Raw genomic sequence first — 12,208 nt, 5'->3', positions numbered from 1 at the left:
TTAGATCTCATAGTTCCTGAACTTCCTCAGAAGGTCTGACGGAGCATCCCCCGACCAGCGGAAACGCAAGTGCCAGTAATTTCCTTCCGAAAATCCTGAGGGAAAATGAGAAAGGCAAGTTAATTACTATAAACATGTGTAAAATGTATGAAATAATACTTGACAGTTTCCCCCCAAAAAGTAAGTTAAAAAATTGGGCACTTCCAGTGCTCTTGACTAGCAGGGACACCCTCTGTGCTCTTGGCACATTTGAACAAGAAGTCAAACACCAAACTTCAAGATATGATCATCTGGGAAGAGTCCAAAGGAGAACAGCAAGAACGAGGGCAGAACAGAAGAGAACTCACAACAGAAAGCTGCACAAATTGCATTTGCTTAATCTAAAGGCGACAGAGGATGACACGATGGATCTGCAAGTTCATTATCTGTGGCCTGGTAATACTAACGTGATCTTCCTACATCAGGAAACTGAAGCTGTTAGCAGAACTAGTGTGAAAATCTCTTCCTCGGGCTGAAATGGCTCCTTGGAATTGTAGCCCATGATTGGTACAGACAGGAACAGAAAATGGCACAGTGTCAAAGTGGAATCCAAAGCAGTAAGTTTTCATGGACAAACCAAAAGCATTATCAACACCCTAACAGCAAGTGTAAACACCGAAGGGCATACAGACCCTGGTGAATAACTACACGGTCAGATTAGCATTCATTACTGTAAATACATGCTCACTGGAGAAATTAAGGAGGTGTTTGATGGGTTTGATGTTTTTCCCATTCAAACTTCTGGAAATGAAACTAAACCTTCAAACACAAGTTGAGACAGAAGATGCCTGCAAAGAAAATTCACCACTACAAGGAACAAGGCGATGTTTCATTTACTTCACAATTTTGCTGTTTGACAATGATGATAGTGATGGTTTCATTACCAAAAAAAAGAACAAATTGTATCAAGTTATAGAGCACAATTTTTTCAATATCAAGTCTCCAGTTATGTGTGACATACACTTGTCTGTAGAATTTTCTCATCTATTTTCTGCATTCCACAAATCTTTGGGACTACAATTAGGTACTCTCACAGTTCAACTTGATTTCCTGTTTGGTCAAACTGGGAAGAAAGGCTGGACAAGATGAGGCTCCTGAGGGCTCAGGCAGAATTGTGGTAAGCAAACTGTGATCAGGCACACTGACCTCAACGACAGACAGGAAGATCCAACTGGTTGGGTGAAGCTTTTGAAATCACATTTACTCTGGTGCATATTCTGTTTTTTAAAAAAACTGTTCATATACCTTTGAGCCTCCGGGGCTCAAATTTTAGACCTCAAGTCATCAGATGCAAACTGTGCAAAACTACTGAGTGCTGGATTAAAAAACCAAACTTAGGTATTTTACTTAACAGTTTTACATGTTATTTTTTTAAAGTCACAGAAAATAACTGCCTTATTTTTCATTTTCATACAGCAGCAAAGCGAAAATTTGCATTTTGGTTGAAGCATTTTTTGCTGCTGTTGCTCTCCTCCAGTTTCTGGTGTCACTAGCAAACAAGCAAGTAAACATGGTGTAGGGAGGGAAAATGTCTGAAAGTTTCAAAACTGAATAAATAAGGAAAGGCATAAAGCCCAAAACAAAACCCCAGGCCAAAGCCACATCAAAAAAGCCACCAGTTAAGCACATTATTCTGGAGAGGAATTTCTCATGGCTAAAAGCTCATTTCAGGCCTAACCTTGGACACTGCAACTTTCTGTAACTGTTGTTTCCACTTACGTGGGGAGTCTGGACTCTTTGAAGACTGTGATTTCACATCAGGAATGGCAACATCCTCCTGCTTCCTGCTCACTTCGGCCAATCCCTCACTGTCTGCCATCTCCTGGGTCCAAATCCCACAGGCTGTGCTGTTGGTGTCGTTCCAGTCAGGAGCCTCCAGCATTTGGTCCTTCTTACTTGGGACAGCCCAGTGCATCGACTAAAGGAATGCAAAAAGAACAAATAGCTAAATTCTGTGCTTTAAGAGACTTTAACGAACTTTTCTTTCTGTTTTACTCCATGGTTAAACGAAGCACACATTTAGAAAGACACTGGTAGGTCAGAAGGACAGGGAAAAGCGTGGCTGGCTACGTGTCAGAAACAGCATTGGGGAGGACAGTTCATGTCAGGTGGGGATGAGGGACAACAGGTACAAGTGCCTCAGACAACTGTAAGGGCCTTTAGTCCAGCTCCTTCTGTCAGGAGTTCAGATGTTTTACAAGAGCTTGAGTCACTTCAGCAATATCCATTTTCAAAGCTCTCTTTGCCTTCACAAGGCCCTATCAAAGTAAGGCATTCTGGAAAGATTTCATCGTGCAGCCTGTGGAATGACTTCTGTTTGGAACTGAACTAAGCCTCACTGGATACTTCAGCACGTGTTTACACTCAGGCATAATGCTCTACTTGAAGAGGCTCAAACTTCTCTCCTAAGCAGGACTGAGCTGGGCAGAACTGACATGGGAAACATTTATTCACCTGCCTTAAAATATGACCACATGTTAACTACCATTCACTCTAATGAGGCAGAAAAAAAACCAACCCAAAACTCAAGTATTATGGAATTAAGACCTACTAGGAACACACCAAATTTTCTCATTAGCAAAATTAGGAGGGAAAACACCCCTCAAACACCTGTCATAGATCACCCCACTAGGCCTAGCACAGCCCTCTGAAGTCCTGTGGGAAGCCCAGGGTTGCCAGGAATCTGTCTTCTGTATTTTTCAATGAGGTCCTTTCTAAATCAGGTAGCATGCAAACCTGCGTGACAGGCAATGTACAGAAAGGAGAACATACTACACAAAGATCCCAGCTTCAACCTAACTCTGAAAAGAAAGGAAAGGTTCCTAAAAAAGCAAAGTGAGCTAAAGCATTTGAAAACAGCCCTTAAGTTACTTACAGTTCCTATAACACACATAAAACCAGCAACTTGATAAATTCACTCTAAAACTACTGGCCTAACACCCTTCTGGGAATGAGCTTCTATAGCTTTCCAATTCTTCCTGGGTTTCTGTAGCATCCATAGTGCAGGAATCACTGCACCACTCCCAGCCCACCACTGCAGCAGCAGTGCTGCAACTCGTCCCCTCACTCACTGCAACTTTCTGCCTGGCCCAGCCCTTCCTCCCCTGCTCCTGGAGGCCCAGCCTCAGCACCCACCGTTTTCACAGAGCTGCTCAGGGCCTCCCACTGCTGGAACGGGATGGTGATCCTGCTCCGTCGCCAGTAATCGTAACGTTCTCGACTCTCTGTGTTGGTGAGGGTCTCCTTAGCCTGCTGCAGCTTCTGGAAGTTCTCCACTGGAACACGAAAGATGTGAAAGTCACTATTTTTTTCCAAAGAAACAAATTCAGGTGTGAAACAAAAGCTGCCAGAAATGGCTTAGAGCAAAGAGAATAGAGGAGGAGCAAGTGACCAAGGGATGTGGTGGCTCTGGGGCACAGCTGATAGCCTATCAAAGCCTTTGTCTGCTTCAAAAGCTCCTGAATTTCAGTTCAGAGACAGAGTACACAGGCAAAAGGCACAAGTTGGCCCCTGCAGACAACCTCAAAAAGGGAAATGAGGGTGAGGCTGCTGAGAAGGGACACACTTAGAGCCACAGCAGCAAGGAGGAGCAAAGCACAGCACCAAGGAAACATGAGCAGGGGAAAACAGAGACAAGCAAAAATTGACAAGAAGAATCATCTAAATACAGTACAAATTGATTAAGTTGTGCGTTTTATTAGGTGTGTCCTCTGCACGTGCTAAAATGTTGTTTGGACACCAGACTGCATGACTGAGAGCTCTCTGCTTCCCTGCAGGTAATGTTCCATGGAGTGGTTACTAAGGATGCAGCTGTGTCACTGTTTGCAGAAGGGTTATAAAGATTTAGACCTCATCTGTGACTCATCTGTACTGCAGTGATCTTTTATTGTTATTCATTTATTCCAGCTTACAAATTGCAGAGATTTCTCTTGAAACACACTGCACCCAAACACTAACCAAAACTGGTAGCTGTAAATCAAACAGCAGACAACAGGCTCAGGGGACAGTTCTATTAGCTTCCCTCATTTTAGAGTTACTAGTTTCCAGCACATAAAAGGTCTACTTTAATTACTCTTTATTGAGCTCAAAGCTGATGAAATGAAGAATATAAAGCAAACTTTCACCAGTACTGTGAAAAGGTATTTAAAGCAAATAGAGCATGTTTGGGTAAATGGAGCATAAAACATTTCTTCCTGCCAAACAAAGCTGCTCTGGCATTTGGCACATGGCTTCCCTTTTGGAGTTACTTGGGGTAGAGGATATGACAGGGACTGGGAGTGTAGAGACATGTCCTGGTTTTAGCCAGGATGGGGTTAATTTTCTCAGTAGCTAGTGTAGTGCAGTGTTTTGAATTCAGAAGTGATAATACATTGTTGTTTTGGTTTTGCTGGATTGTGTTTATCATAACCAAGGACATTTTCTTGCCTGTGTCTCATGCTCTACCAGTGAGGAGATACACAGGAAATTGGGAGGGAGCATAGCTGGGACAGGTGAGCTGAACTGGCCAAAGGGATATTCCCCAGCATGGCACGTCATGCCCGGTGTTCCAGGCTGAAGGGGCCGATCCTGGGGGAGGTTCGGGGTTGCATTGGTCCGTGGGGGGTGAGCAATTGGATTGTGCATCACTGATTTTGGTTTCTTTTCATTATCTATTGGCATTGTGGCTCATTCTGCTCTGTATTGTTATTAAACTGTCCTTATCTCAACCCACATATTTTACTCCAGTTGTTCTCCTCCCCATTCCTCTGGGTTGTGGGGGGCAGAGTGGGGAGGAGGGAGTGTAAGCAGCTGCTGGTTCTTGGCTGCTGGCTGAGGTTAAACCACAACAAGACACAACAAGACCAGGCACTGGATGAACATTTTCCCTGCTGCAATAGCCAGAATTTTCTGCAGACAGTTGATTCCATTGGTTTCACTGGCACTTTGTGCTATGGTTCAGAACAAATATTCAGGTTAACATTAATAGGTTGTCTCTCAAACACCAGATCTCAGTGGGCTCCTTGTCAGGGACTCGCAAAGTGAAAAATCCCACCTACTTCACCTTTTAAACACCCACATCCCTCTCCTCTGCTGTGAACTCCATGCTGGGATGGCACATCAGTAAGGAAGGGAAAGCCAAGCCCTGCTGAGAACTCTGCTCGGGTCAGTGGAGTGAGAGTGCCACCTCCCACTGCAGTATTCCTAGCTGTGCCATGCCAGAGGAGGGAGGGATGAAGTCACACTCACACAAGAAGGTAGGCTATGGTGCTCAGTTTATGCCTACATTGTTCAGTTCAGAATTAAACCAATAGGAAACGTTTTGTTATGTTAATCAAAATGAGAAGTGCAATTATTTGACAACAAGTTTTTGGTGGGGACCATAATTATGATCAGAACACCCTTTGGTATGAAAATATAAACTCCTGGGATGTGGGTGAACACTGTCCAGAGCTGTCTGTGGTTGTGGCAGGCTCCACACAGCTCGGGTGCTGCTCAGCCCTCACGGGCAGGAGCTGACACCTGCAGCACAAAGGTCAGCTGCTCTTCTGCAAGCAGATGGCTACTCATGTGCTGCTGGCAGCTCTTCATGGCCAGTCACTAAGTTACATGAAAATAAACTAGAGTTTCTTTCACATCAAAGTACAATTTAACGTGTTTCTGCTGGGCTGGTTCGGGAAAGCGAATGAACTGGCTGACACACGTATGGCACTTGGGATGCACAGAGCACAGAAGAGGCCCAGCTCCAAAGGTCTGGGAAGGGAGACACTGCTTAAATAAATTCTGCATTAAAAGATGTTCTACCATAGAAAGAAAATATTTCAAAGTCTTAGAAAACAAATACATCCAACACGTGTCTTCCTGCTCTAGCACCTAGGAGTGCCTAAGTCTGAGAAAAGAACAGGAAAAGCTTGCTATTTGAGGAGAACTTGCTCAACATGTCTGACTGTTGAAATATATGGAGGAGAAGGAATAATTAACGAAGTTCTAAGGCTGAATCTAGTATCTTAGTCATGTTAGTATAAGAAAAATATAGATTGTTTTTAAAGAGCAAAGAATACATACCTGCCTTGGGGTTTCCAGGATGCTTGTCAGGATGACATTCCAGGGCCTTAATCTTATATTCTGCAAGAATTTGTTCCACCTAAACAGAATATTAAGACTTCAAGTGAGTAAATACATACACACAGGAAAGATTTTCAAGTTTGTCTTTTGAAAGGAGCTGGGGGGAACAATGAAGAAGGCTGAAAGATTTTGTCCTAATCATTGTCACAAGTTTTAGCACAAGCAAGGCAGATAACAACAACCATCTGCCAGTGGCAATGCTTGTTTCATTTCACTGTTCCTGCACTCATCCTTGTTTCTGTGAAACAGTCACCCAATATGGCAAGTTGGCTTTATAAAACGCGTGGAGACATTTGACCATGTAGGCAAAATGCATCACTTCACTTCAGCTGCTTTGTTTAATCAACTCCAACGGTTACCCAAGTCTCACTGCAGGAGGGAGAGACCTCTGTAGTGCTAAAGATGGATTTGGGGGATTAAGTGGCTTTTCTCCCTATCCTCTCTACAGAAAATTCAGCCAGCACCACACGACTTTTCCACCTTGGATGCCCCAAAGCCAGATAACTAGCAGTTTACATTCCTCCTGTCAAGTTAACTTGCTGTGCAAAAAGGTTGGCTTGGAATAGAACAGATCTATAACCAACAACAGAATGCTGCCATGTGTCAGTTTATTAGTTAATCACAAGTTCCCACACAGTTTGCAGTACCATAAAGTATTGCAACCCCTGGAAAAACAAAGACACATTAACAAAACCCAAGAAACCACCGGAGTGGGAATATGTTTCCATATATTCACTTTTTTCCTGCTGCTTATTATAGTTCAGAAGCCAAAACTTCCTGATATCATTCCAGTACAGCTTAAGCTCTCACAACAACCCACCTCAAGGTAGCAATTAGTTCTTATTCTTTCCCATACTAGAAAGGCTGTTTATATAAATTCCTCACCCTTCAAACCATGAGAGCCACATGCAATTTAAATTATTTACTTCACAATTAAGGCTCATAACATTTTTTCTTTAGAATAAAACTACAGTTCACACAACTAGCTGGCCAAATTTTGTTGTCATAGTCATACACTGGGAAAAAAAATGTGGTCTGCAGTCGTAACTTCAAAATTCCACACTTTTTGCTCTCGTCAGTGGCTTTTTCCCGAGGGACAGATGTGTATTTCCAGTCAGTGAGACACTTGAAAACACACACATAGTACAGAGAACTTGATGGAGCTGGTTGCTGTACTCCCAGCTAACAGCTCTAAAACTTACTTAAAGGGGAGCGTTGAAATGTGTAGAGTAGCAGAGGGGTAGGCTGGAAGTCTTCAGGTTAAAAAGATCAGCAGAAGGAAAGGTTTATAGGAAGTTTATACAAAATATATGAAATTTCTAACAAATATTCACAGAGATGTTTTACCAAGACAGGTATCTAATACCTACTACATACAGATAATACTGTTCTTGGAGGAAGGATGTAGATTAAACCTCTCCTCTTCCTCTCAAGTCTGAAGATGAACTAGGCATCCCTGAGCTTAATTCTACCAGAAGCCAAGGAAGAACTTGGCTTGTGTTTACTTGAATAGAGGGAAAATCCATAAAAACTGAGAGTATTTCCTGCTTAAATATAACCATGTCAGATCAAGACCAGAACACTGAACAGTGTAATAGGAGTGCTGCAGCTGAGGATGTGCTGAGGATGCTCCTCAGCAAACAGGGCTCGACAGCTCGTTCTTCAGGACTCATCTGCTTTCATTCCGGCTGTTTCGTTTCACTTTCAAGCAGTTTGCAAAATCATGATCAGATGTGCCTGAACTGCTCATTACTTGCTAAGCCCTTGAGGAAGAGGTGTGAGGTAGAAAAGAGAAACACCACCAGCAAAAGGAGCCTCGATGGAGCCCCGAGCATCACCCTCCGCTGGGATCCTTGGGAGGCAGCCCCTTCTCCCACAGCCCGAGGTGCTCACTCCTGTGCTTACAGCGACATCAAACACTGAGAGATTTTCCCAGCACTTGACCACTAGGGCCGGTGAGAGCATCTGAATAAATCTACTGCACCTTTCATCCCCACTGAATACATCCCTCGCTACAGCAGAGGGATCCAAACTCCTTTTCCAAAGCTGAAATGCAATTCCAATTAACAGCTAGATTTAAAAAAACTTAAGCACACCAGATTATCAAAAAAGAATGTTATATGGACACCTCCAGAACAAAACACACTTGTTTACATACAAATCATTCAGCAATTCAGGATCTCATTCTAAAGTATGTATCTCCTACCAGAACAAGTTAGTAAATCTAGTAATGTTTTTAAAACATTTCAAACATTAATGTGAATGAAAAAGAGGTTTTTTTCCTCTGAACAAATGAATAATTTAAAACAATTAAAACACATCTAAAGCCTGAGAAGCTCAGCAGCACTATCAGTGCCTACAGTGAATATTCACTGGACTAGTGGCACATAAATAGCTTCTTCTCGTTTTTCAAACCCGATAATACAACCCACAACCGTATGCAGTTGGCTCATGGTAACCACACCACACGTTGATCTCACCCGATGAATAACCCGATATTTCAGCTGTATCCAGCACACAATTCTGTTTCATCCGAGCCTTATTCTCGGCGTTCAGCACAGCGCGAACGGAGCTTCCCACGGGAGACACTCCCAGCGGCAAAGTGGCAGCAGGTTCGCAGGTGGCTCGGCAGGGACAGCCCGAGGAGCCTCTTACCGTGGAGAGCTCATCGCATCCCAGCAGGCTGTAGTAGTCCCGGTCCTGCGAGCTGCCGCTGAGCATCGCGTCCATGGCGCAGAGCCGCCCGGGGCAGCAGGTGGGTGCCGCACCTGGATTTGGGGAGCTCGCAGCGCTCGCTCCGCCAGGATGCCGAGCCGCTGGCACAGACCTGCAATGCTCCCTGGGATTTGTAGTTGCCAGGGAGACTCCGACCTTAAACCGTGGCTCCCATCCAGATCGCGGAGATGTGGCGACGAACCTTGCTGAGGTTTGGCTCATCCCCTCTGCAGCCACCGCAAACCAGGCACATGCCTAAAGGCTTCCTGAGCCTCATTTCCTTCTCATTTTCAATGCTAACTCTCACCACAGTCTTTGACAATGAGATTATAGAAAAGAGTGAGGATTGCACCCAAAATAACATTTACGGGGCTGCAAAGTTTGGAGAATGAAGTTCTGAGCTTGCCAAGTCTGTCAGGGTTCTGCCAGGCACCTCAACAAAACGGGGCAGTCTGTTCTCTGAAGTCTTCCTCAGGTACATACACACCACCACCCAAAGCCAAGTAGCTCATGTACATCAGTCACACATCTGACAAAATCAAGGCTATCAAAAGACATTAAATACTATTATCAAATTAGAGACTTCCTCATGTTAAATTACCTTCAAATTGCATCTTGAGGGTCTGTACTGTGTGCAGAACACATTCCTTGTAAAACTCGTGTTACGTTGAAGTGAAATCCCTTTCACTTTGAACTACGACCAGTGGCCAAGGCCTCAGTCCAGCAAACAGTAAAGACATGGTTGGTGTCTCCCATGATCTGTTGGTTTTGAAGGATTACTTCCCAGAAATAAGACTAACCACACACTGAATTCTTTCCCCTGCAGCCTCAGGAGCTCTATTTTTACGCTTCACATCCCTGCAAGAGTTTTGCAATCCCAGATCCTTCACGTCATTAAATATTTTGAGTGCTAAAGACTAGCAAACAGATGCCTCGACTAGTTACACAACTCTCGAGATCAGTGCCTACACACACTCTAGTTAGTGTTGCTCAGGATGTGCAAACAGTTCTGGAGATGAGGAAATCTTGTGTTTGTTCTCTGTACCCAACCACCACCACCACATGTCTATTCACTTCGAACACAGGGCAACAGTTTGGCTTGCTTGGAGCCAAGGGCCAAACTGAATTCAGGTTCAGCGTAACAGGAGGTTTACCAACAACTCCAGTAGGAGAGTCTACACAGAGCAAGGTACCCAGGGTGTGAGCAAGGCTGAACAGGCACCTGGGAATCAACAAAGGATGCAGGGCCATTCAGAGCTGTTTATGAAATAACAAATATGTATTTCCTTTGCATCTACAAGGGCTTTTTTTATTATCTATATTATTAGTATTCTGCAATTACACATAATATTAGTCTTCCATCACTTCCAGGTTGTTTTGCCTGAGATTTCCTGGGTTTACTGCATGTTCAGAGAGCCTACCCAGATAATAAAATATATAAAGTACATAAAAAGAAGCAGCAAAAATATTAAGCAGCAAAGCACAAGCCTTGATGAAACCATTTGAATCTGTTAGAAAACTCTACCACCATATTTCTCTGAGCAAATAAAACAATAGAAATGCTTCTTCAAGTGGCAGAATTAGCAATTCTAATCTCTCCATCTCCCCCATTCATAACTTAATAATAAACCAGAAAAGTGCAGGAAATAAAGTCTTTTAGCAAGAGATCATGTTAATATTTAAATAGTTTATACTCTGAGGGAGGACAGAAAACAAACAGCTGTTCATCCTCCCAACAGCACTCCTGACATTCCTTTCTTTTCCAAGTGTCCCTTGTGTATTTGTATAAGCTGCAAGGGAAGGCTCTTTAACCCTTTTTCCCTCCAGCATTCAGTGGCTACTTCTGTGCTGAGCTGCAGGCCCAGAGCTGGATTCTGGTGACAAATCCCTGAGACTTGGAAGCTGCTTGTTCGCAGGGGATGTGCTTGTTGAAGCCTCAGTCCCATCTTTATCTGTCCCTTCAGGCCAAACAAACAAGGGCTGTGATCCAAACTGCAGCAGCTCCCACATCTGTGCCTCCTTGAGACCCCCAGTGCTTGGGGATCTCACAGCACAGGCTGCAGGTTTGTGTGTGCAGCACACAAAATCCTGACACTGACTAACAACTCAGACTTTTACTGCTCCTACTGACTTCAGTGGGGCAACTCCCAAAGCAGCACCAGAAAGGACAGCAAGAGAACCTGTACATAATCCTCAGGAAAAACTACAAGTATTGCCCCTCAGGGCATAAAGTTCATTTGCAAGGGAATCACAGGCAGGAGATGGCAGAGATTAGTGCCTATGCAGATGTTAGTTAGTGTTGCTCAGGATGCACAAACAGTTCTGGAAGTGAGGAAATCTTATGTTTGTTCTCTGTACCCAACCACCACCAAAACATGTCTATTCAGTCCTAACACAGGGCAACAATTTGGCTTGTTTAGAGTCAAGAGCAAAACTGAATTCTGGTTCAGTGTAACAGGAGGTTTACCAACAACTTGTAAAAGTCATAAATGGCCCTTTAAACAAAACAGCAAGACTTGGAAATCTCTATGTGAATTTGTTCCTGTAAAATACACCAAATCTTCCAGGACTTGTTCTTCTGACTTCAGTGGCTTTGCTTCCTGAGGACAAAGCACACATTTACCAGAAGTTGGAGGCTCAACATAATTCATTTGAATTTTGCACTTCATGCTCCATCCTTGTCCCCACACAAGCTCAGAGCTGCAGAAACAACAGGACCCAAGCACTACCAGCTCACTTCCCAAGATAGGGGTAACTACTGCAACACCATCACTAAAGTCAATTATCTACAAAATAATCCCTTCTGAAGCCAAAACATACCTATCAACAACGCTAACCCAAGGGTTTTTAAAAGCTGTTGGTTATCAAGGCCTGCAAGGGAAAAATTCTGTCTAATCCAGGTCTTGCCACTAAACTTAGGAATTCCATTGTATTAAATTTATTGAAACTATTCTGCAACTACCTTGTTACCTTGAGCAGTAACACTAAACAGAACAATACTTAAATTTTTATCCACGAAGTTTAGATCAAAACTAACTAAACGAAAGTAGCAAGCTTCATGTTGACGTGTTGGCAGCGGTCCCGGGGGAGCGGCCAAGTTCTGTGCGGTCCAATCTCCCCGGCGGAAAGCACGGCCACACGGGGTGCCTCTGCACTCGGAGTGCAGCGATGGTCCGGGCTGCAGCATCCAGCTGGGGCACTAGGAGCGTTCCGACAGTTCACGTATCTAAAGGGATCTCTGGAAAGCCGCAAGGCACTGCAGATACCCAGCAGCGCGCATCCCTCCAGGGCACGTGAAAAAGAACGAGTAAGAGCCACGTACCCCCTGCAGGCTCCATGCCTAAGGCAGCCG

At 44.0% G+C, this 12,208-nt stretch overlaps 1 protein-coding gene across 1 annotated transcript; it reads right to left on the bottom strand.

The window, feature by feature from the left end:
* On the bottom strand, positions 1–8,871 carry DNAJC12 (DnaJ (Hsp40) homolog, subfamily C, member 12). Its single transcript, XM_009082762.1, has 5 exons — positions 8,797–8,871; positions 6,082–6,160; positions 3,175–3,314; positions 1,759–1,957; positions 1–95 (listed from the first exon to the last, which is right to left on the bottom strand). The coding sequence occupies exons 1-5, from the start codon at positions 8,869–8,871 to the stop codon at positions 1–3; spliced, it is 588 nt and encodes a 195-aa protein (XP_009081010.1).
* Between the last annotated feature and the right edge of the window lie 3,337 nt (positions 8,872–12,208).

The sequence above is a fragment of the Acanthisitta chloris genome, unplaced genomic scaffold (assembly GCF_000695815.1).
Source record: "Acanthisitta chloris isolate BGI_N310 unplaced genomic scaffold, ASM69581v1 scaffold39769, whole genome shotgun sequence".
Classification (NCBI taxonomy): domain Eukaryota; kingdom Metazoa; phylum Chordata; class Aves; order Passeriformes; family Acanthisittidae; genus Acanthisitta; species Acanthisitta chloris.
Note: the sequence above shows the minus strand (reverse complement) of the source record. Positions and strands in the feature narration are given on the sequence as shown.